At 40.0% G+C, this 24912-nt stretch overlaps 1 protein-coding gene across 1 annotated transcript; it reads left to right on the top strand.

Moving 5' to 3' along the window:
• The first annotated feature begins 1266 nt into the window (after window positions 1-1266).
• gnsa (glucosamine (N-acetyl)-6-sulfatase a) lies at window positions 1267-23097 on the top strand. The gene is made up of 14 exons (XM_063057775.1): window positions 1267-1478; window positions 1995-2054; window positions 2764-2970; window positions 6105-6170; window positions 6511-6609; window positions 7886-8053; window positions 8457-8539; window positions 8627-8745; window positions 12748-12851; window positions 17701-17802; window positions 18361-18471; window positions 19256-19366; window positions 21221-21381; window positions 22908-23097. The coding sequence occupies exons 1-14, from the start codon at window positions 1344-1346 to the stop codon at window positions 22978-22980; spliced, it is 1599 nt and encodes a 532-aa protein (XP_062913845.1). The 5' UTR covers window positions 1267-1343; the 3' UTR covers window positions 22981-23097.
• Window positions 23098-24912: the final 1815 nt, after the last annotated feature.

The raw sequence follows: 24912 nt of genomic DNA, 5'->3' as shown, positions 1-24912 counted from the left end.
TTTTATTACCAAACAGCATACATGTCACCCTGAGAATTATTTTCCTGCGGGCATACTCAACAAACCTACTGCTACTACTACGTCAACTCAGGCCTAGGGGGCCGGTGTCGGGCACGATGACGGACTCTCCACTTCTCCCTCTCCCTCATCAGTGTGTTCAGTTTATCTACATTAGCCGCGCCGCTGTCTTCTAGGAGCGTGTTGACCATTGTCTAGGGAGGGTGCCCAGGGTTCATCCTCCCGTGCTTGGGCTCCCATATGATGACTAGGCCGGCAGGTAGCTCGGGGTGGCGTAGACAGTGCCCCGCTAGTTGCAGTCTTCTCGCCTCGATTTTAGCGGTTGTTATAGAGCTCGACGTTCGTCGTGTGCTGTTGCCAACTCACTTCGGCAGCCGTCCGGAGCATTCGTGTATAGCAACCATCTAGAGACTTTCGCATAGTCTTGGTGAGTGTCCACGTCTCACATCCGTACACAAGAATGGACTCTATGACTGCTATGAAAATCCTCTTTTTAAGCCCTCTGGTCAGGTTCGACTTCCAGATTTCCTTCATGTCAACGCCTTCCGTATCCTTATGTCCTTCTCCGAACTCATCATTCTTGACCCGAGGTACAACAACAAGGCAACAAATCTGTAGACCAGTAACTATAACAGAATCAATATAAAATCAACCAGAGTGCGGAAGACAACAAACTGTATAAATGCATATATAAATAAATAACGAGATTGGTGGAATTTCTCAGAGATTAATTTGTTAATGATAACGACTTCCCTCCCCTGTGCATACTTCTGAGAGGATTATTATTCATAATCCCCTTAATAAGTGAACTAAGCGATTTTTCTCAGCAACAATCCAGAATAAATAATTACTTTGTATTATTATTAGTATAATTACTTTGTATTATCTCAGGGTCATCTTTTGATGACCCTGAGACAAACAGTTGCTGCATACGCTTATTGGAAATCCTTCCTCATTTTGGAATAGCGGTTTAACGTTGCTTCACATCCCTCGGTAACAAATGGGTTGAAACAGTTGTTGCACTTTCTCACTAGTTAACACCAGCGCAAGTGTGCGGACCCCACCGGCAGATTGTAAGCAAAATTACTAACCAAATGTATCAGTGTTCAATTATTGCAGCCTCCTGCGTGTGGTTACAGGTAAAACCCTTACGGAAAATAAGCAAGGCTCTCACATTGAAAGGTCTCGCCAGGTGCTGCGATCAGCTGTTGGGTCTTTCCTGTTTTGGAGGTGCATGTGACTGGTGAATCATTGAAGAAAGGAGAGTGCGCAGCTCTGAATCTAAAGTGAGAGGGTATCTGTGTGGGGTGGCTGTGTATTGCGCGATGGCTGCACTGTCCACGGTGTATTCGGCAGCTACTCTGCTCTTTTTCTACGTTGCATTTACACTGGTCAGTTCGAAGAAACCGAACATAGTTTTGATCCTGACGGACGATCAGGATGTTCTCCTGGGCGGAATGGTGAGTGGAGGGCAGAGGCGGCGGCTGGGGCTGCGTCCGAGCGAAGCCTCGGCTGACGGGAGAACGCGACTGTGGGTTGCTTTAAAGTAGCAGAGGTTTTTTTTGTGAACAAAACGGACGTCCGTAGTATCGCCAGGCCTAGTCATGTTATCACAAAGATTAGGCCTGCTACGTTAGGCCTGGGTGAAAGATGCCATTAAAGATAAAAATCGTAGATGCCGGAAATCTGGGGGGGGGGGGGGAACAATGGAAACTCTGCAGTTTCCGATGAAGGGTCTTTAACCTGAAACATTGGCTGTGTTTCTCGGCCCGCTGATGCTGCCCGGCGTGCTCAGAGTTTTTAGCATTTTTTTGTTTTCATTAAATACGTAGTTAAACCAGCCAACCATATATTGAAGTCCTTTCCTTTGCTTGTGACTTAAGTGGCCAATTTAAGGCTCTATCCACGTTAATGTAGAATGTGCGATGTAGGAAGTAAAATCCAGTGTACTTTAATACGAATATTTCCCTCTCTAGACCCCACTGAAGAAAACCAGAAAACTTATCGGAGATCTTGGAATATCCTTTACTAATGTGGTGAGTTACTTTTTTTAGGATTAAAGGGTAATTTAGGAAACGGTCTTGGAGTCTCGTCTGTTTTCAATGCTTGTCGGAATTTGTGTCATTGTATTTGTTTTGTGGTTCTGTCTAATTGTAAAATTAGTGCTTAATTTGCTGATCTCATTTAATGAAATGTTTTATTAAAATATTTGAAAGAAATGAAGTAATTACTTTAAATGTTCAAAGTGAAATTTGTTATCAGAGTACAATTATTTTTCTGCGGGCATATTTAACAAATATGTAGAACAGTAACTAAACAGGATCTGTAAACTGAATATCAGGAACTGTAACCAAACTGAAAATGCAGCCATAAGTAAATAGCAATAAATAACAGGCATGAAATAACAAGATAAAGAGTCCCTATGTAAGTGTAGTTATCTGACTTGGTTCAAGAGCCTGATGGTTGAGAGGTAGTAACTGTTCCTGAAGCTGGTGGTGTGAGTCGAGAAGCACCTGTACCTTCATTCTGATGGTAGCAGCAAGGAAATATCGTAGCCTGGGTGGTGACTATCTTTGGATGCTGTTTTTCTACAGCAATGTTTCACGTAGATATGTACGATGATTGGGAGGTTTTTACTTGCCTAACTTTTTAAATAGATATTAATGAAATCTTGAAGATGGTGAAATGTGCACAATGTCAGTCTACTTCCTTGTTTTAATATGCATTTTGCTTGTGTTTGTGCAGTATGTGGCCAGCCCACTGTGCTGTCCCAGCAGATCCAGTATCTTGACTGGGAAGTATCCCCACAATCATCGTGTATTTAATAATACACTGGAAGGGAACTGCAGTAGTAAAGCATGGCAGAAAACACAAGAACCAAACACCTTCCCAGCTATCCTTCATAATCATTGTGGATATCGAACATTCTTTGCGGGAAAATATTTGAATGAGGTAAAGTTAATTTTTGTGTGGTTTCAATTTTATTAGTTCCACAAAACAATGCTATCTTTGCATGTTATTTTGTTCTTGTGTTCAATATCATAGTATTATATTTGAGACTTCATGGATTACTTTGAATGCAATTTGCAAGTTTCAAAACAAAACTAGCAGCTTTCTATTCCTCCTATAGTCCTGCTTGGGACAACTATAAAATAGTAAGCTCGAAAGCAAGTGTCCTCAACCTGGGGTCCACAGAGCCCTTGCTTAATGGCATTGGTCCATGACATTAAAAAGAAGTTTGGGAACCCCTTTTCTAAATGGTCCTAACTGACTGCTTCTCATCAATATTTGCCAATGAGAAGAATGTGAAGGAGAGGGAGATCAGTGTAGAACATGCTAATTTGGCAGGTTAACCTGGCCAAATGTGAAGTATTGCACTCGGGAAGATCAAATGTAAGGGGACAGTACACTGTTGACAGCAAGACCCTTAACAGTATTGATGTACAGAGGGGCACTTGGATCCCAAGACATTTGTCACTCTCTAAAAGAGAGTACATGGGTTGATAAGGTGATAGAGAAGCGTTTAGAATGTTTGCACTTATTAATTAAGGAATTAAGTTCAACAGTAGGGAAGTTATGTTGCAGTGTAATCAAACTCCAGTTAGGCTGCATCAAAAGTACTCCGTTCAGTTCTGGCCTCTCGTTATACGAAGGAGGGAGAAGCTGCAGAGAGATTTACCTGGATACTGCTGAATTAAAGGGAATGTGCTGTAAGAAGCAGTTGGATGAACGTGGGTTGTTTTTTTTCCAGAGGGGCAGCAGCTGAGATGAGATCTGATATATGTTTATAAAACTGATAAATGGAGGCATTAGTAGACAGCCGATTGATTTCAATCCAGTATTGAAATGTCTAATGGCAAAGAGTTCACCTTGAAGGTGAAAGGGGGCAAATTCAAAAGAGGTGCAGGGCAAGTTTCCTTCGTTGTTTACAAAGTGGTAAGTTACTTTGAATTCAACGGCTGTGAAGGTGGATGAAGGCTGCAACAAATCCATCAGCTCCAATCGTCGTGGTTTCCATGCCATTGGAATCAGTTGATTGATTTGTGAAGTATCGTGTGCTTCTTGGAGTGCAACATCAAGTACACGTTAAACAAATACACGCACAGGCGTCTTCACTCTGTGGGCCACTTCTTCAGAATGAAGGCCATCATCCTCGACCTCGCGGGATAGCCACGACGACAAAGAGTGCTGGGTGTCTGGAACGTGCTGCTTTGGGTGGTGGCAAATACGACAGTGTCCCTAGGAAGGCACATGAAGTTCTTGGAAATGCAAGGATATGGACATTGTGTAGACAGAAAGAATTTGTTTGGTTGGGCATTTGATTAATTTAATTAGTTCGGTGCACTTTGTGTGCCAAAGGCCTGTTTCTGTGTTAAATTGTTCTATGTTCTAAAGTGAAATAGTAAAATACTTGGGTGCACCAAAATTTAGATCAGAGATTTGTAAAAGTTTTAAAAGTGAAAGATTAGGTTTTTTTTTATATGAATGGTTGTTGGCAATTGGGATTTTCCAACACTTTGTGTGCTTGTGGCTTTTCTATTTGTGTTATTGTAAATACAACACTATCTCAATGACAAGGATGTTCACAAATAATCTGATATTGTTTCATTTTAAATATACTAATTCTATCTTTTCTTTAGGACATTTAATCACAGAGGACGATTTATTTCTTTTGCTGTCCTTGCCATGTCTCCATTTGTTTTGATGAGATTTGATAAAGGTCCAAAAATAGAGCAATTGCACTGAAAAGTTAGCATTTATGAAGTAGTTGTGTGGCAAGAGTGGAAAGAATCAAATGTCTGTTGTTACATTGAACAACTAGCTGCAGATTACAGTAGATTCTGGCTAATTGGGTCACACTGGGCCCAGTACATTTTGGCCCAATTAAGCAGCTGCCCCAATTAGCCAAAGTTTCATGGAAATTGTTAAAAAGGACAAACTGAATAACAAATTATTGTTTAAATGAAATACAGAACAAATTAGAACACCAATACTACAACAGTACTATTAAAATGTGTATTAGTTCTTAATAGTTATTGATGGAGGAATTCATCCAATGTATGCTGTCATTTTCTTTTGTAAATGAAAAAAATCAGTGTGATATTTAAGTGCTCCGATAAAGATCTTGGTCCCTTGGGGAAAGTAACCAATAAGTATAGCAAATTTATTTTGAACTCCATGGAGCATGTGGAAACCTTCCAACACCCAGGCGGTTCCTTTTTTTTCCTTCTTTTTTAGGTAGGACTATATATGGGGGGGGGGGGAGGAGGGTAGACACTATCTTTTCATGTATTCATTTTGAAAATTCAATAAAAATTATATTTAAAAAAATTAGTGTGGACACCTAGTGCCCATAATGCACTGCCTTCAACATTGTAACTTTCAAGACAATTGTCAATACCTTCAAATACTTTGTAGTGAAATAATTTCATTTTCACTTCTGGCATTTCCAAGCCTGAGTGCTTGGATCTGCAGTGAGCAAAACAGTTCTAAATGGTTTTACTGCTTATTTCTCACCAACTATCAATGACAAAAATCACTGCTTTTTGAACAATAACACATGCAACTGATGCCATTTAAAAACTGATTAATCTAAGCACAATGTACTGTCTGATGGGCACACAATTGCATGTACTGACACTAGCTAGAAACTATTCAGCAACAGTTTCCTATCCCAAGTAAATATGGAAGTGTACTAAATAAATGAAGGGAATCCTGGCTCTTTTCTCAATTGGATTTGTCTTTTGGAGTTGTCCCAGATAAGTGGCTGCCCTGATTACTCAATTAACTGGATCCGCTATGTTCTCAAATTTCAGCTCTCCATCTGCACTTCCACTGTGATGCTTTTTCCCCCCCTCTCTGCCACTGCATGTTTCAGTCCTCCTTTAGAGGAGTTGGATCAAAATAACATCCAATATAATGCTGGACAACTCCAGATGTGGTTGCTGGAGTTCCGGGTAAACTTTGTATTTTTCAGACATCTTCATGTCCTGCCACTTTTAGCTGATATATGATTTGCTTCAGTATTAACTGTAAATGGAATTAAAATGGGTCTGGTTACACATTGTGTATTGCTTCTTCCACAGTATGGATCAGAGCCTGCAGGTGGGGTTGAACACATTCCACCAGGTTGGGATTACTGGCATGCTCTGGTAGGTTTTTTTTTAAGGAGTTTGTATTGTTTACTAAATAATGACTTAATTGTGTAATTTGTATTGGACTGTAGACTAATCATTGGGATAAATCTAATGGATTTTAGAGTGTACTCCAAATTTTGTTTAAAAGAAGTGTGAATACTGTTAAAAATAATGTAAAATTGGAAGAGAAAGGTCTATAACAAATTTCACAAGAAATGAAAATGTAATGTGTTGCGTTTAATATTAGAATTTCACTGGCATATTTCTGTGTGCTGTTAGTATTTTATTTTGGAATGGGACATTTGTGTGTACTTGAGTATAATCCTAAAACTGGCTGGTTACTCCTTTCTGACAGGTGAAGAATTCGAGATATTATAACTACACACTTTCTGTCAATGGAAAACCACAGTATCATGGCCAGAACTATAGTAAAGATTATCTAACTGATTTACTAGTAAGTAACTTAATTTTTCTTGTTTACCAATAATAAATAGAGCACATGTGTTTCCTGATGAGTTCAAGTACCATGCAGACATGTTAATCCCTATCAGCTGCTTGGGTGAACTGCTGTCATATGGAATGTTGGTAACATTCAGTCTTCTGATCCATTCTTGAGCAGCCAGTAAAATTTATTTGTTTGGAAAAGTACTTCCCCACATCCAATCTCTGCCTAGTTAAAAGGAAACAAGTACTGTAATATTCAAGGTTTTCTCACTTTTCTTTTTTTGTTCCAATGTGCTTTGAATCCAAATGAAGAACTATTGCAATGTAGCATGCCTGCGACTCGTTTAAACCTTGTAGAGTACCGACAATTGCAATAAATTGTCTAGCTAGCTTGGAGATTTTTCATACCTCTTTGGAAAGGATGTAGCATTGACCATGCAACATTCCATTTGTGATATTCTAAGATAACAACCTAATTCTGCTAAATCTTAGTAGACTTTAAATCTATTGTCACGGCTAGAGGTCTAGTTGTTGACTGGCATAAATGCTGTAAATTAGATTTTTATACTTTAATATTTTCTAATTGCGTATATTTACTTTCAATGCTTTAAAGTTGTACTTGAAGTTTTAAGGTATTGGATCACATGCACCATCCTGCCCTCCTTTCACCTTGCTGCTTTGCATCTAATGTGCCTTCGTTACAATCAACAAAGAGGTGGAACACACAATTGTGCAAGAATAGCAATGATTATTGTTCAGGGATGAATTGGAAGTCCAGGTTTCTTCACTGAGCTAAGCTCAACTGTGATAGTAAATTACTGCACAGAATCAGTAATATTTAAGGTCATGTAACATGGAGAGATTTGGCCTAACACTACTCCTGGGTCCCCTCCTGCTTCCTTTTCTCCTATGGTCCACTCTCCTCTCCTATCAGAATCCTTTCTCCAGCCCTTAAACTTGCCCACCCACCAGGCTTCACCTATCACCTTCCAGTTAGCTGCCTTCTCCTCTCCCCACCTTCTCAGTCCTGAAGAAGGATCTTGGCCCAAAATGTAGACTGTTTATTCTTTTCCATAGATGCTGCCTGACCTGCTGAGTTCCTCCACCACTTTGTGAGAGTGTGTTGCTTTGGACTAAAATAATTTGTTTGTTCCCGGTCCAGTGGGATGAATGTGCATTATGTGGTATTTTTATTACAAGTTGCCCTCTATTTATATACTGTGATCTTAAAATCATTACTTGAACTTGATGGCACATTTATAATTGCTACACTTTTTGTTTGGTAGACAAATATTTCATTGGAATTCCTGGAATACAGACCCAAGTATGTGCCTTTCTTCATGATGATCTCAACTCCAGCCCCACACTTCCCTTGGACTCCTGCCCCACAATATGAAAAGAGTTTTACGAATGTGAAAGCACCAAGGAACAATAACTTTAATATACATGGAAAGGTAAAAAAAAATTGAAGTGATTTTATTTGTGCAATAAATTGGGAACTAAGATAATTTTGAATAATATTTTGCATAAGTTAACTATTAAGACTAGTTTCTGGTTTGGGCTGTAATCATTTGTATTGATATTGCAATATGCTTTCTGTAACATGAGTAGTATGACTTAAAGACAACTAATTTAGCTTTGCTGGATGGGTTTTCATGGAGTTAGTTAAATCATTATCTTTGAATGCTCCTGTAAAAGCTTGAGTATACATTCATAATGTCGCATTATGGTAGATGGGGAAAGTACAGTTTTCAATTTGTAGTTTGCATATAAATACATTTAAAATACTGGTGTATCTATTCAGTGTACTTCAATGTGGTCATGTCTTAATTAACCATGCTTTTGAACTCTTCAAAGGATAAACATTGGCTAATCAGGCAAGCAAAGACACCCATGTCCAACGCTTCCATTCAATTTCTGGATAATGCTTTTCGGAAAAGGTACAGTTCTTCCTCTTGCTTTACTTTTTAAAGATTTGCAAAGGATGAATTCTTAATCCTAAGTGTTTTTTTAATTTTTCCTCTTAGATGGCAAACATTATTATCAGTGGATGACCTTGTGGAAAAAGTAGTGAAGAAACTGGATGCAATCAAAGAGCTAGAAAACACCTATATTTTCTTTACATCAGATAATGGCTACCATACAGGTAAACACTAGGAACTTTATGCTATGACAAGGTTTGAACTTTATTTGAGCTAGCCAGATATGTTCAGTTAGGAGCCTTCTTGTGTAGTGGGATTATAAATGGAACATGTACCACTTTGTACCTTGAATGGTTGCATGAAAGACTGATACAAAAGTTTATCAATGTGCTTTGAGATGGAAGGTATGGAAAATACAGTTCAGTAAATACTTTTACAATTAATGTTTAGATTTTGGTTTGACATCAATAAGGAATTCTTTGTTTTGCATGATAGAAAACCTACAGCGCAATACTGGCCCTTCGGCCCACAATGCTGTGCCGAACATGTACTTTAGAAATTACCTAGAATTACCCATAGCCCTCTATTTTTCTAAAGTTCCCTTGATTTTTAAAGCAACACACGCAAAATGCTGGTGGAACGCAGCAGGCCTGGCAGCATCTACGGGAAGAAGTACAGTCGGCATTTTGGGCCAAGACCCTTCGTTAGGACTAACTGAAAGAAGAGATAGTAAGAGATTTGAAAGGGGGAGGGGGAGATCCGAAATGATAGGAGAAGACAGGAGGGGGAGAGGTGAAGCTAAGAGCTGGAAAGTTGGTTGGCAAGAGGGATACAGTGCTGGAGAAGGGAGAGGATTGTGGGACGGGAGGCCTGGGGAGAAAGGAAGTGGGAGGGGAGCATCAGAGGAAGATGGAGAGCAGGCAGGGAGTTACTGTGGAGGGACAGAGAGAAAAAATAATAAATAAAGGATGGGGTAAGAAGGGGAGGAGGGACATTAATGGAAGTTTGAGAAATCAATGTTCATGCCATCAGGTTGGAGGCTACACAGATGGAATATAAGGTGCTGTTTCTCCAACCTGAAGGCTGATTTATACTTGTGTGTCAACTCGACACCGTAGGTACAGCATCACCGCAAACTCTACGCAGAGCTTACGCGGATCCCTACGCCGTAGCCTGACGCGCTTCTCTCCCAAAATGTAACTACGCGTCGCAGCAACGCAGACCACAACAACTGTGATTGGTCCGCTTGGTAGCATCGCATTTCCTCCTACGCTGCAATAGCTTCCCATTGGCTGACTGAAGAGCAGGGAACGAACTCTGGCTGCAATGCTTTCCATAAAGTTTTACAGACCTCCAAAATTATGGAGGACACATTTCGCTTTTACAAAAAAAGACGCTTGCTTTAAACTTGTTTACCCCAAGAAAGACTACCATGACCGTGAAGCCTTGCGTGGGCAGGTGTGTGTGCATGTGTGAATTGCAGAGCCACGCAGACACACCAATGCACAGGTATAAATGCTCACAATGCGCGTAGGTTATGGCGTCGAGTTGACGCAGAATTATAAATCAGCCTTGAGTGTGGCTTCATCTTGACAGTAGAGGCGGCCATGGATTGCCATATCAGAATGGGAGTGGCCACACATTTTAATTCCACGTCCTATTCCCATTCTGATGTGTCTATCCACGGCCTCCTCTACTGTCAAGACGAAGCCACACTCAGGTTGGAGGAACAACACCTTGTATTCCGTCTGGGTAGCCTCCAACCTGATGGCATGAACGTTGATTTCTCTAACTTCCATTAATGCCCCTCCTCCCCTTCTTATCCCATCCCTTATTTATTATTTTTCCCTTTTTCTCTTTTCTCTGTCCCTCTCACAATAACTTCTTGCCTGCTCTCGATATTCCTTTGATGCTCCCCTCCCTCTTTCTTTCCCCCAGGCCTCCCGTCCCATGATCCTCTCCCTTCTCCAGCCTGGTAACCCTTTTACCAATTAACTTTCCAGCTCTTAGCTCTATCCCTCCCCCTCCTGTCTTCTCCTATCATTTTCAGATCCCTCCCCCTCACACTTTCAAATCTCTTACCATCTCTTCTTTCAGTTAGTCCTGACGAAGGGTCTCAGCCCGAAATGTCGACTGTACTTCCTATAGATGCTGCCATTTTTATGCGTGTTGCTTGAAAATCCAGCATCTGCAGATTTCCTCATGTTTGCGTTTTTAAATTCACTACTGCGAAGCCTCTGACGCCAGGCTGACAATCTCTGAGGAGTATTGATAATGGCTGGGGTCACCCGTCTTGTAAAGACATTGCCCAAAAGAAGGTAATGGCAAACCATTTCTGTAGAAAAAATATACTAAGAACGATCATGGTTATGAAAAGCAACACACACAAAAGTTGCTGGTGAACGCAGCAGGTCAGGCAGCATCTATAGGAAGAGGTACAGTCGACATTTCAGGCCGAGACCCTGCTGCATTCACCAGCAATTTTTATGTGTGTTGCTTGAAGTTCCAGCATCTGCAGATTTCCTCATGTTTGCGCTCTTGATTTTTAAAGTTTTCTTCTACCTATTAAATTTTAATTGTATGAACGGGCACCCTTTGAGAGAAGGGTGGTGCACTCTGATGTGACCAGAATGAACATTAAATTTTCCTGAATGCTACTGGTATCACTTTGCTTTGGAAACTGAAGTAGAAAACCTCAGTTTTTTAAAGAAGAATGATGCATAGCAAAGCAAATATAGCTGCTCCTCATTTAACAAAGGACACTTTTGATGGCATTATTTCTGGTTTATCTGCCATCCTTGTGCCTCTTGTTGTCATTCTGGTGAGGTGCAGTCCTTTCATCCCCCGTCTCTTCATTTCTTCTGCTGTTCGTTGTTTGTCTCTGATCCTGGAGACGTGCATGCCTCTCATCCTCTCTTCTTCTCTCATCTTTTTTTGTCCTGACTCTTTGATCCTGGAGTCGTGCGGCCCTGGCCTCATCCGATTCTTGTTCTCTCTGTCTCCTTGCCGCTTCCTGACGACGTTTGGCGTCACCTCTTGACCATAATGTCCCCCTTCCCTTTCCACGCGGCATAATTAGGCTGACCATTTTTTTACCGTAATGCTGGATAGAAGATACGAAGCAGTAACACCAAAGGATGCTGATTATTCTTGATGATGTGGTTGGCGCTCTCCTAAATGGATGTGATATAGTCACCGCTGTCCTTTGACTGCAGCAAAGGGTGTTACGGGTGTCTCGAAGTACATCATTACAATAAGATTTAATTATCTGTTATTGATGGGTGGCCGTTAGATCTGTCCCAATCCTGCACATGCTGATGGTGGTGATTAGCAGAATGTGACCCCGTGAAATCGAGCTGCCCTGCCCTTTTGCTCCGGTAAGTGTCGCTGCTGAGGCTGGCCGTGCGCATGCGTCGGGCCGTCGCGTCCTGATTTCCATGATGGCCGATCGGGTCTCGGGTTAAAAGGGAGCCTATTTATTTTGGCGAATGAGCAATTTTATATGAATATATAACCCTGAACATTCTGTAAGTTCGCTCATTTTTATTTGATTTAGCCAAGAAAAAGTGCCGCTGTAATGCACCGTTTGCACTAATTGGAGGTCACAATCAGACAGAGCATGAGAGTTTTAGTAGTATATAGATACAGCTCCTGTTTGAAATGGGTAGAATTCTGCATTGTAGCTGGGGTTTAAATTGTTCAAGTGATCTTCTCAGCCACACCTTCGGCAATCTTCTGCTGTTACTTCTGAGAATTTGCAACCTTTTCCTGCTGTTTCCTGTAAGGAGTTTGTATGTTCTCCCCGTTACTGCGTTGGTTTCCTCCGGGTGCTCCGGTTTCCTCCCACAGCCTAAAGATCGACTGGTGGTAGGTTTATTGGTCATTGTAAATTGCCTGTGATTAGGCTAGGAATAAATTGGGGAATTGCTGGACGGCGTGGCTCAAAGGGCTGGAAGGGTCTGCTCACTCTGTATGTCAATAAATAAATCATCCTTTGACAAATACAAGACTGGGGCAGCATCGTTTTATTCTGTTCCAAAGAAAATGCTGTGGCTAGCAGAAATATTAAAGTAAAAGCAGAAGTTCTGTAAATACTCAGAGAGCATCTAAATGAAAGATGATTGGTGTTGATGATCTGATGCAATGTCAGTCTATTTCAGAGTACTTACTGTTGGAAATAAAACTATATCTGCTATAGTAATATACTGTTTTAAATGTTTTTTCAGGTCAATTTTCTTTGCCAATTGACAAACGACAGCTGTATGAGTTTGATATCAAAGTGCCATTACTAGTGCGAGGACCTCACATCAAATCTAACACTAGTAATAAGGTATGTGCTGCAGGCTGATTTTCAGTCCAAGACTTGTGTTCAAAATTATCTAAAGAAGAATGCAGGCATAATATTTTAATCTGTTTATATGCATCTAAGATGTTTCAGAAGGCAAAGTGGCTTTATGAATTCAAGGGTAGCAATTATTTTGTTAAGTGGGATTTATTTTTTTTTAAATGCTCATCTGAACCAGCATGTAGTCTTTGAAGCCACCTCTTTGACTTGTAGGGAAAGACAGTCTAACCAACCATTCATCTTTTAACTTTTTTTTGTTTTACTTTGGTTTCAGCCTCTCACTGGCAATATCATACAAGACTTAATACATGCAGGAGATCATAACTGACCCTCCTGTGCTGATGCTGCCTTAGGCCTGCCCCCACCCCCCCCCCCCAGCCCCTGAGTTCACTAAAAGGTTGATTAGCATCACAAGCAGTTGCTAACATCCACATTCCCTTTATTATTCAAGAATATGGGAATTAAACATGAGAGTAAAATGTATGCTAGATTTAAACAGGATATGGAATTTTATTTTAATTCCATTCTTCCATTGCATACTTGTGGGAATATAAACGTATGGCTAGGAAGCAGTGCCCTAACTCATTTAAAATTACAGAAAGAGACCGGAAGTATTTTTTGATTGTAATACCGGCTGGTTGGATAGCTTACTTCATAGCTAATTTCACTTGTAGAAATATGGCCAATTCAGTGAACAACATCCTTTTGATCAATATTGGCACAATATTTTTGGCTTAATTAAGTTGGAAGATGGTTCCTGTGTACCTTCTGCACTTGATGTGAGAGACGTAGGGTGTTCTTAAAGAGCAATCTTATGGAGATAGAATAACCTGAGGCAAAAATTGTTGCTGTGTCCGCCATCACATTCATCTGCTCATCAGGTCCAAGTATCAACAGATTTTCTGAAAGTAATTATTTGCAGCTTCTTTGTATGTGAGTAAACGAGTTTCAAGAATCACTTTTACATATTAATACATTATTTTGCATCCAAATAATAGGTTTCTTGAGCTGCCTCCATCTCTCCACCTCTCTGCCCTTCTCCAATCAGTGCCCAAAAAAAAGTGTTCTCTGGATAATGTACCCAACCAACATTGTTGATTTCCCTCTCTGGAAAAACCCTTTCTCTTCAGTTTGATTCCCTTCACATTTGCTGTCTCCACCCTAAAATAAAACAAATCACTTCTTGCCCCCTCCTTTTGTAATATTGAATCTCCGAAGTGATTTTCTGTCCAAACAGATAAAATTACAGGATGTTTATTGACTAGAAGGGAATTGATCAACCTATTTACATAAATCATGCACAGCTCTACAGAAAGTCAGCTGTTAAAGGAAAGTAAGGTCTGAAATACATCAAAGTTGCTGGTGAACGCAGCAGGCCAAGCAGCATCTATAGGAAGAGGCGCAGTCGATGTTTCAGGCCGAGACCCAGTCCTGACGAAGGGTCTCGGCCTGAAACATCGACTGCGCCTCTTCCTATAGATGCTGCTTGGCCTGCTGCGTTCACCAGCAACTTTGATGTGTGTTGCTTGAATTTCCAGCATCTGCAGAATTCCTGTTGTTAAGGTCTGAAATAGCAGTATTTCAGTGGAGTAAAGGAAATTACAATGGTATGAGAGAGGAGGTGGCCAAAGTAAATTGGGTGGAACTTCTGGCAAAGATGACAACAGAGCAGCAACGGCTTGAGTTTCTGGGTAAAAATGAGGAAGGTGCAGGACAGATGTATTTCAAAAACTAAGAAATGCTCAAACGACAAAATAGTATAACTGTGCTGACAAGGGAAGTCAAAGCTAATGTGAAAACAAAAGAGGGGGCGTACAACAAAGCAAAAATTAGCTGGAAGATAAAGGATTGGGAAGCTTTTTAAAAACCTAGAGAGCAACTAAAAGAATCATTAGAAGGGAAAAGATGAAATATGAAAGCAAGTTAGCAGACAATATCAAAGTGAAGCAGCTTTTACTATCCAAGTAGGTTTTTAAAAGAAATGAGTGGATATAGGACTGCTAGAAAATAAGGCCAGAGAAATAGTAACAGGGAACAAGAAGGTGGCAGATGAACTGAATTGAGTATCTTGCATCAGTCTTCACTGTGGAAGACAGCAGGAGTGTGCCAGATGTTATACTGTGTGAGGAAAGAGAAGTGAGTGCAGTTACTATTACAAAGGAGAAGAAGCTCAAAAAGCTGAAAGACCTAAGGGTACATAAGTCACTTGGACCAGATGAGCTGCTCCCTAGAGTTCTGAAATAGGTAGCAGTTACAATTGTGGAGGCATTAACAGTGATCTTTCAAAAATCATTGAACGCTGGTATGGTGCCAGAGGACTGGAATATTGCAAATGTCACTCCACTCTTTAAGAAAGGAGGAAAGCAGCAGAAAGGAAATTATAGACCAGTTAGCCTGACCTCAGTGGTTTGGAAGACGTTGGAGTCAGTTGTTAAGGATGAGGTTATGGAGCATTTGGTGACTCGGGTCAAGATAGGACAAAGTCAGTATGGTTTCCTTAAGGGAAAATCTTGCCTGATGAATCAGTTGGAATTCTTTGAGGAGCTTGCAAATAGGATAGATAAAGGGAATGTAGTGGATGTTGTATATTTGGATTTTCAGAAGGCCTTTGATAAGGTGCCATACGTGAGGCTGTTTACCAAGTTAAGAGCCCATGGTGTTACAGGAAAGTTACTTTGGTTAGAGCATTGGCTGATTGGTAGGAGGCAGCAAGTGGGAATAAAAGGATCCTTTTTTGGTTGGCTACCAGTGACTAGTAGTGTTCTGCAGGGGGGTTGGTCTTGGGAGTGCTTTTTGTGCTGTATATCAATGATTTAGATGATGGAATAGATAGCTTTGTTGCCAAGTTTTCAGATGATAAGATTGGTGGAAGGGCAGGTTCTGTTGAGGAAACAGGAAGGCTGCAGAAGGACTTGGGACAGATTAGGATAATGGTCAGGAAAGTGGCAAATGAAATGCAGTGTTGGAAAATGCATGGTCATGAACTTTGGTAATAGAAATAAGTGTGCAGACTATTTTCTAAACAGGGCAAAAATCCAATAATCTGATGTAAAGGGACTTGAGTCCTTGTGCAGAATACCCTAAAAGTTAACTCGCAGGTTGAGTCAGTGGTGAAGAGGGCAAATGCGGAGTTGGTATTCATTTCAAGAGATCCTGAATACAAATGCAGGAATGTTATGCTGAGGCTTTATAAAGCACTGGTGAGGTCTCTCCTTGGGTATTGTGAACAGTTTTGGGCCCCTCATTTTAGAAAAGATGTGCTGGCATTGGAGAGGGTCCAGCGGCAGTTCATAAGAATGATTCTGGGAATGAAAGGGTTATCTTTCAAGGAACGTTTGATGGCTCTGGGTCTATACCCTCTGGAACTTAAGAAGGATGAAGGGGGATCTCACTGAAACTTTTCAAATGTTGAAAGGCTTGGACAGAGCAGATGTGGAAAGGATGTTTCCCATTGTGGGGGTGTCTAGGAAAAGAGGGCACAGCCTCAGGATAGAGGGGTGTCCATTTAAAACAGGATGCGGAGAAATTTCTTTAGCCAGAGGGTGGAGAATTTGTGGAGTTTGCTACCACTGGCAGCTGTGGAGGTCAGGTCGTTGGGTATATTTAAGGCAGAGTTCTTAATTGGACACAGCATCAAAGGTTATGGAAAGAAGGCCAGGAAATGGGGTTGAGAAGGGGTAAAAAAGGATTACCCATGACTGAATGATGGAGCAGACTCGATAGCCAAATGATCTAATTCTGTTCCTATATCTTGTGGTCTTGTGTTCTTAAGTTCTGTTTGAAGCCATCAGTCCATTAAATAAACCAGTTTCAAGATCTGATTTTCTGCTTGATCATCTTCTCCCTCGTTTGAAGTGCTAAAATTTGATACAAACTGATGATCTTTTGCTCTTTAGGAAATGCAATCTCTAGTTTTGCGCAACCACAAAAGTATTGTCTTGGAAAGCAAGATTGGATTATGCAAATCAGAAAGCAGCATGAAGCACTGAATTCTTTTCCTTGCCTTTTAAGGTTTTACATCAGAGTTCCCTGCCAGACCTGAGACACTGTCCTTTCCCAAGGTGTTATTAAACCAGAGTTGTTCATCCTGTGGTCTAAGCAGCTACAAGTTTGGTGGCCAACTCCAATCCAACTTGCTTCCAGCAGGGCTGTAAAGTAAATGAGCAGTTATAGCCAAGGGTTGCATATTCTGGCCCACAATATTTCAACAATCTACTTTCTCTTTTGAACTTGGAAATATGTTCACTCGTGCAAACACCAAAAAACTTTTAATGCATTATAATAGCATCCTGTAGAAACATAGAAAATCTACAGCACATTACAGGTCCTTCCACCCACAATGTTGTGCTGGCCATCTAATGTACTTTAGAAGCTGCCTAGAATTTCCCTACTGCATTGTGTTCATCAAATTCATTTAAATGAGTTAAATTTTATTTTGGATTTCAATATTATTATGCCCTGTATTCACATTCCACATCTTTATGCTTCTCGAAATTCAGTTTCTTAATTCTGTGAATTGCAATTCCTTCATAAATTGAATCTATTCCCCATGCATATTGATTTGGATGACAATCTCTTTTTTAAAACTGTGTAACAGTTGCTTTCTCCTAAAATTGATCAACCACTGAAATAAAGTCAATTGAATATATTGTGAGGAGAGTGAGATCTATTGCAATTGGATTGAAATAAATCTCTCTGATTTTTTTTTCTGTGCTACTGATAAATCTCTGAATTTGGCAACCAGTTCTCATTTTTGGCACCATCTTCAATCTTTTAAATAATTGGAAAGACTCTAGTAAAGTCTAAATTGAGATTTTTTTTCTTCCTTCTCCAGCTGCTTGTAGCAAACATTGATTTGGCTCCCACAATCTTGGATATTGCTGGCTATGACATTAACAAGACAAGGATGGATGGCATGTCTCTCCTGCCTCTGCTGGTAGGTTTGTAATTGGCTGATTAGGTCTGTGTAGCAACATTTTTTCAGTATTTCCAATCCTGATATAAAAAAGGTAACTCTTGAGATAACTAATTTCATCATCAGTTAACACAATCTACCTCAAGCTTTATTTTGGCTACAAATCTATGACAAAGAAGTTGGATTTTATGATGAAAAAACTGGATAATCATTAAACATAATTTGGGTACGTTGGAAGCATAGCAGTTATTACAGCTCCGGGCATTCTAGTGTTCAATTTTGGCACCGTAATGTTGGGAATCACCGTATGTCCTCCCTGTGGGATGCGTGGATTTTCCCCAAGTGCTCTGGTTTCTTCCCAAAATCCGAAGATGTGCCAGGTAGGTTAATTGGTCATTATAAATTGTCCCGTGATTAGGTTGAGGTGATTAGGTTATGGGTTACTGGGGCAAAGAGCCTACTTTGCAACGTACCACTAAATAAATACAAATTCATCTTGAGGGGTTAATGTGCATATTTAAGGATGCTTTACAATATATCTGAAACTCACTTTGTGACTAGTTGTTGTTCTTTCATCAGAATGGTGCAGCAAAAAATGTGACGTGGAGGACTGACCTCCTTGTAGAGTATCAAGGAGAGGGACGGAATAAAAGTGATCCTACCTGTCCTTCATTAGGGCCTGGGGTGACAGTAAGTTTTATTTCTGATGCTGTTAAACAATTGCGTGCTGCTATTTAAAGGCAATTGTAACATAAATAAATGCAGGCTTTAACGAAATTGAGGGACTTCCTAAGTAAGTTTGGAGTGTGAGTGTGTGTGAAACTTCAGTTGTCCTGGGGTTGTAAAAGGCCCTAGAATCCTTTCAAAGGTTGTCATAGCTTCCACCAAGCATTTAGTTGAGGTAACACACATAAAATGCTGGAGGAACTCAACAGGTCAGGCAGCAGCTGTGGAAGTGACAAAACAGTCAATGTTTCAGGCCAAGACCCTTCTTCAGGACTGAGAAGGAAGGGGGAAGATGCCAAAATAAAAATAGTGGGGGGAAGGGAAGGAAGCTAACTGGAAGGTGATAGGTGAAGCCAGGTGGATGGGAAAGGTAAAGCGCTGGAGAAAGAATCTGAAAGAGTGGACCATTGAAGAAAGGGAAGGAGGAGGGGGCCCAGGGGAACTAATGGGCAGGCGAGAAGTAAAAGGGTTGATTGTGGTGAGAAAGTCAAGTTGTTTGTACACTTGCATCACCTGCTGTAAAATGTTCCTTGGTGTTGATGAGTGGCAATATGTTAAAGGGGAGTTGTGTTTTTTAAAAAAGGGGGGGAATGAGAAATTAAATTGCAGGGCCACTTGAAAATAAGGAAAGGGGAATGGAACTAAAGGGATTTCTCTGGGGGTGAGCATAGAGCCATTTACCAAATGGCTGCATTGTATGATAATAAATATGTGAACTCCTCTTGTTGTATCTAACCTTTTCCTGTAGAGCTGCTTCCCTGATTGTGTATGTGAAGATGCATATAACAACACCTATGCGTGTGTGAGAACTATTGCCACCTCAGCTGACCTGCAGTACTGTGAATTTGATGATAGTGAGGTGAGTGCAGTTGAGGTACAATTCCATTGTCTTTTTTTTGGGATGTTGTCTATTTAATTAAAATGATCTTTTCTCTGCACTGTTGTCTCCGTTAAACTGTTCGAGCCATTTGGAGTTTCTTTAGTCATGCAACAGTGATACTAATAACTGGTTTAAATGGTCTGTCGTTATGGTGACATTTTAATGTAATTGGGGCAGTTTCATTGGAAGATAAGACCAACTTCTGAAGATGAGGGTTCTACCCAATTTGTGTTTGTAGGCTAACTTTAAATCATTAGTCTTGATGAACCTTCGGGAAATTTTTCAGCAAGAACTGAGTTTGAATTGTAACTGTACTTGCACTGAGATTAAAATTCAATGTAAATTTATTATCAAGGTACACGTACGTCACCATATGCAACCCTGAGATTTATTTTCCTGGAGGCTGAAAACCCATAATAGTACAAAAATGCTCATAAAATCAATGAAAGACCACACCAACCTGGGCGTTTAACCAATGTGCAAAATACAACAAACTGCAAATGCAAAAATAGAGATGATAAATAAGCAATAAATATTGAGAACATGTGATGAAGAGTCCATGGGTTGCGGGAACATTTCAATGATGGGACAAGTGAAGTTGAGTGAGGTTATCCCCGTTGGTTCAAGATTCTGATGGTTAAGGGGTAATACCCTCCTAAACCTGGTGTTGTGGATCCTGAGGCTCCTGTAGCACCTTCCTGATGGCAGCACTGGGAAGAGAACATGTCCTGCCATGTGGGGGGGGGGGGGGGGGTGGTCTCTGATGGATGCTGCTTTCCTACAGCAACACTTCATGAAGATGTACTCAGGGGTGCAGAGGATTTTATCCGTGATGCACTGGGCTGTATCTGCTGCTGTTTTTGTAGGATTGGTATTTCCATACTAGGCTATGTTTTGCATTTTTTTTGTAGTCCTGTAGGTAGAGCCATTAGAACCCTTCAAAGAACTGTAAAAATGGGGTCTGTTTACTGTTAAAGCGGAGGTTGATATTTGTAATAAGCAAGGGATTCAAAGATTATTGGGATATGTAGGAAGAAATTGTAATGGGAGTAGCCATTGTCTTAATGATGAACTACAGGTTCGAGGGGCTGAGTTGCCTACATCTGACTAATTGGAATGCTTGCATCTGATTAGAAATGTGGACAGTCTTTATGATTTGATTTCCTGTAATGAAAAAGCCATTTTTTTTTTGGTAGGTTCTCAGTTATCGATAGATTTTTTGGTCTCATTGTCTACTTGCAGTGGTGGGAAGAGAAGTAGAACTGAATGAATAAGGTGCCACGAAATCTAACCTTTTAATGTAGCAGGCCTTGTAATGATTAAATAGCAGTGATTTTGAAACTGGAATTGGCCTAATGGCAACTTTTGTAGTGCAGGTGAAGTCTAAATTTGGTTGCTTTTCAGATGAACCTGGCTAGATATGCTTTTTGATAGAAAACTTATTTGTTGGATGTTGGCCCCCTCTGTCCTGTCTTTGATTAATCCGCAGGAATTTCCTATGCAAGGTGACAGGACAAGATTCAGGGTGGATGTGGACATGATGTATATTCACAGACGTAACTGAGTAAATTCTGGGATTACTTTAGGCAATTATTTTCTTCCTTTTTCAGAGTTGCAATTTATTGTCAGCAGCAAGTGAAGTTTCTTTCTGACTTTCAAAAATCTGACACGGGGTTAAAATTTTCAATACCTAATTAATGATGAAATGTGTATTTAAAAAAATTAAGGCAGTGATATTTACCATGCACAATTAATGAAGGTGCTGCCTGCACATCATTGCACAGAAAAGCAAACCAATTTCCTTCACCTGAGGTTTTTTCCTTTTGTGCTTAGGTCTTTGTGGAAGTCTATAATCTAACCTCTGACCCACACCAGATCAATAATATAGCAAAGACTATAGATCAAGAAATCCTTGAGAAGATGAACCATCGTCTGATGATGTTACAGTCTTGTTCTGGATCAACATGTCATACGCCTGGGGTATATGACCCAAGGTAAGGAAACATTGTTTGTGCCCCACTGGTGAATGCTAATACAGTACTTCCATTGCTATCGACGTGCTGCTTAAACAATTACAAATGAGAGAAAATAGTGACTTCCTGCAGTCCCTCGCTCTATCTCAGTATAACAGCAATCAGTATAAGTAGCCAATGTTTGTGAATACTTGCTCTTGCCTGTTTTCTGGATCCAAGTCTTGGGCATTCAGACAGGTGTCTCGATGCAACAGAAGAGTGGAAAATATATATTTTTTTTTTAAGCACCTGCATCTTAACTTGGAAGAGAACTTTGTTTCAGGGTTTGAGGCAAAATGATCGATGGTTGTTATAAAAAAAATAGGACAGTACAACAGAATATGGGCCCTGCAGGCCATTGTGTAGTTCCATAAGACGTGGAGTAGAAATGGGCCATTCTGCCCATCGAGTTTGCTACACCATTCCATCATGGCTGATCCCGGATCCCACTCAACCCCATAGATGTGCCTTCTTGCTGTATCCGTTGACGCCCTGACCGATCAGGAAACTTATCAACTTCTGCCTTAAATATACCCATGGACTTGGCCTCCACCACAGTCTGTGGCAGAGCATTCCACAAATTTCCTACTCTATGTAAAACTAGTCCATGATTCATCTAGCCCTTCACTTCTTCACAGCCTATTTCTCTTGTCCTCTGACATCTCCCCTAAACTTTGTTGTACTCACCTTAAATGTTGTCCTCCTGCTATTACCTATTGCCACCCTGGAAAAAATGTGCTGGCTGTCCATTCTTTGTGGCTCTATCTTCTACACCTCTATAAAATTGCCTCAGATGCTCTATCACTCCAAAGAGCCAGTCAGCACACTTTCCACCACACACCTATAGAAGTTTGCCCTATCCTATTATCCTAGTTGTTCAAGTACAGTTTCTCTCTGTATGTATTTTTGACCTACCAGTGAGTCTATTGCAGAGAGTGCAGTTGACTGCTGTGATGCAGATCCACCAAGCATCTACAAGATGGCTTTCCATGCTCATAATAAATGGACATGGGTTCCATTTATTCCATTTTCCAAGAAAAAAACTCCTTAGTTTTTTGCCATTTTCTATCTAGCTTGTATTTTTTAAAAATTCAACCTTGTAGTACTCAATGAAACTATTCTATTATGGTTCTATTGTGGCTTGTGTTGTAAATAGTAATGATTTTTCCTTTGCATTATGGACTTAAACTTGTATATGTGCCTCACCTACAGTACATTAAAGTAAAAATCCTTCATAAATTTCACTCCTGTCCAGCTCGTCTGCCTTTTTTCAGTACATGTGGCAATTCCCAGCTATTTGAAATATTGTAATTTTGACAGATCAGAATAGCTGGTACTGCCACATTTGTACACAGTTGTGTAACTTGACATGTCTGCCACCTTTGGTTGAGAGTTACAGGGCCTTCAGTTCAGACAGGTCGTGATTGTAGTGCCTGTTGTGCTCATGTTAATAGTACTTTTATGTTGGATCATTATTCAATTTAACAAGATTTTATTTTGTATTTTAGGTACCGATTTGACCCTAGACTGATGTTCCATCATGGTTCTGCTGCACCCAAGCTATTGCGTAAAATCTTATGAGATCTATTTGTCAATTGTCGTTGTGATATGCCATCTTCCTTCTCTGTGGGGCCAGGACTAAATTGAGGAATTTTTGTTTTCCTTCCTACACAATCTCCTCCTTCATTCTATCAAAAATGTGCTTTTCATGTCTTTAAAAAAAAAATGAAGTTTTAATACTTTTAGTTTTGTTGCAGCAGCTATTTATTTGTGAGAACTATTGTCTTTAAGTTAAAGGAATGTGTGCATATAATTGCTCCAGTGAAATATGACCCAAATCAGACAGTTGGGCTCCTGATCTCTTTGCATGAACTGTTATCTGCAAACCAGCAGCTGCAGCCTCCTCTTTGCTGAGTACTGCGTTTCTGTTCCAGTGAAGTTCCTGCTTTTGAACACCATGACATTGCCTTGTGTTGGTAGTTCAGGTTTGCATATAAATCCTGCACAAACTTCATTGTAAAAGTACAAGTTATAGACGGCAGAAAATTGAAGTGAATTCTGCTGCACAGTGGTAGGATCTTCATTTTGCTGCTCAGGAGGCAGATAACTGATTTTTTAAAAATCTGTTCAAAATTTGATTTGTTGCCTTTGCCATTCCCTGTCTTGGAATGGAACAAACTATTTCATGCTGAAGAATGATACAGGATTTCCTTCCAGCATTTTTGGGTTCCGACTGGTGTGAATGGAATAAATTCACCTGAATTGGAATGAACATATCTTTAGTTTGAAACGTTCCCCAGTATTAAATACTCTGTTCTAATCTTGGGCAGAATGGTACTATTTCTGTTCTACCCCAGCTGATTTTGTTTTTATTATCAACCACAGATCATTAATATGGTCTCCACTGTTTCTAGGCTACAAGATTTCTCAATTTCTTGATTGTGTCTATTTCTCTTGCATCCTTAAAAATTGAAAGATTTTGTATTTTTAAGTCATATTGCCACCAGTTGGCTAGCTTGCCTATTCTTTGATTCTTTGTTAGGGGATTGTGGATAAGTAATTTACTTAGTATTATCAAGTTTATTTCCAATATGCATCATACAATATTTTTTAAAAGATGGAAATGTTGTGTTATTAAGCTTGAGATATTACAGCAGGTTCAGAAATTTATGTATAAAACCTGATTTCAATAGAATGAAATAGAGATTACTTTCAAATGACATATTAAATAATTGCACTGAAGGACTTGGGGTCCCCACTTAAAGTTATCAAACCTGCTGGATTTCTGCTCTTGTGCGTTCTTCTTCCCAGCTGAACATGAGAAAGATTTGTCACTCAAAGTGGCTGTTCATTGCTTACAAAATATGACTACAATGGCAGCAGCATCCACCATCCTTGTTAATCTGCCATTTGGCTATCAAAATACCTCCATATTTTTGTCTATCGAGTGTTGGCTAAATGATCAGTTGTACACTAAACCTAACCACTTAATATAGCATCCTGCACTGTTGTATAAAACTATCAGAATATCTTGTCTATATTCAAGGGTGAAATTGTTTCTTTTTTGATGTTTTACACTTGTGTTAATTTTTTTTTTCAAGTGTTGTAAAAGGCTTTACTTGATAATTATATGGTCAAAGTGCAAACAAATAATTCTGGGTGGAATGTTAAAGCAATGCAAATTGTCTGAAGTTTAAACAAAACAACTAGGCTTCTTTTCACAGGCATAATATTTAGTGTATGATTGGCATAAGGCACCTAAGTTTTGATGTGCATTAGTGAATAAGTTTAATTAGTGATGCTTGAAGACTTGGGTTAAACCAAGGAAAAGGCATACCTGTTATATCTACAGCAAGTAATCAAGCACTTAAAGAGCAAGCATTCGACTTGCCCTGTAATACCAGGGCTCAGAAAGCAATTTGCACAATATTGCATTACTGATCACAAATCTCTTGTATTCAGTCCTAAACTAAGATTTCCATTTATTTCCCTAAGCCAGTAAATCATACAGTT

The sequence above is a fragment of the Mobula hypostoma genome, chromosome 9 (genome assembly GCF_963921235.1).
Source record: "Mobula hypostoma chromosome 9, sMobHyp1.1, whole genome shotgun sequence".
Taxonomy (NCBI): domain Eukaryota; kingdom Metazoa; phylum Chordata; class Chondrichthyes; order Myliobatiformes; family Myliobatidae; genus Mobula; species Mobula hypostoma.
The sequence above is the reverse complement of the archived record's forward strand: the minus strand, read 5'-3'. Positions and strand labels throughout refer to the sequence as shown.

Bases quoted from the DNA above. Each gene is read 5' to 3' on its own strand.
- gnsa (XM_063057775.1), top strand. From the start codon at position 1,344: ATGGCTGCACTGTCCACGGTGTATTCGGCAGCTACTCTGCTCTTTTTC. The intron at 2,055-2,763 runs GTGAGTTACTTT...GTGTTTGTGCAG, and splicing joins GAATATCCTTTACTAATGTG to TATGTGGCCAGCCCACTGTG. The intron at 19,367-21,220 runs GTGAGTGCAGTT...TTTTGTGCTTAG, and splicing joins GTGAATTTGATGATAGTGAG to GTCTTTGTGGAAGTCTATAA.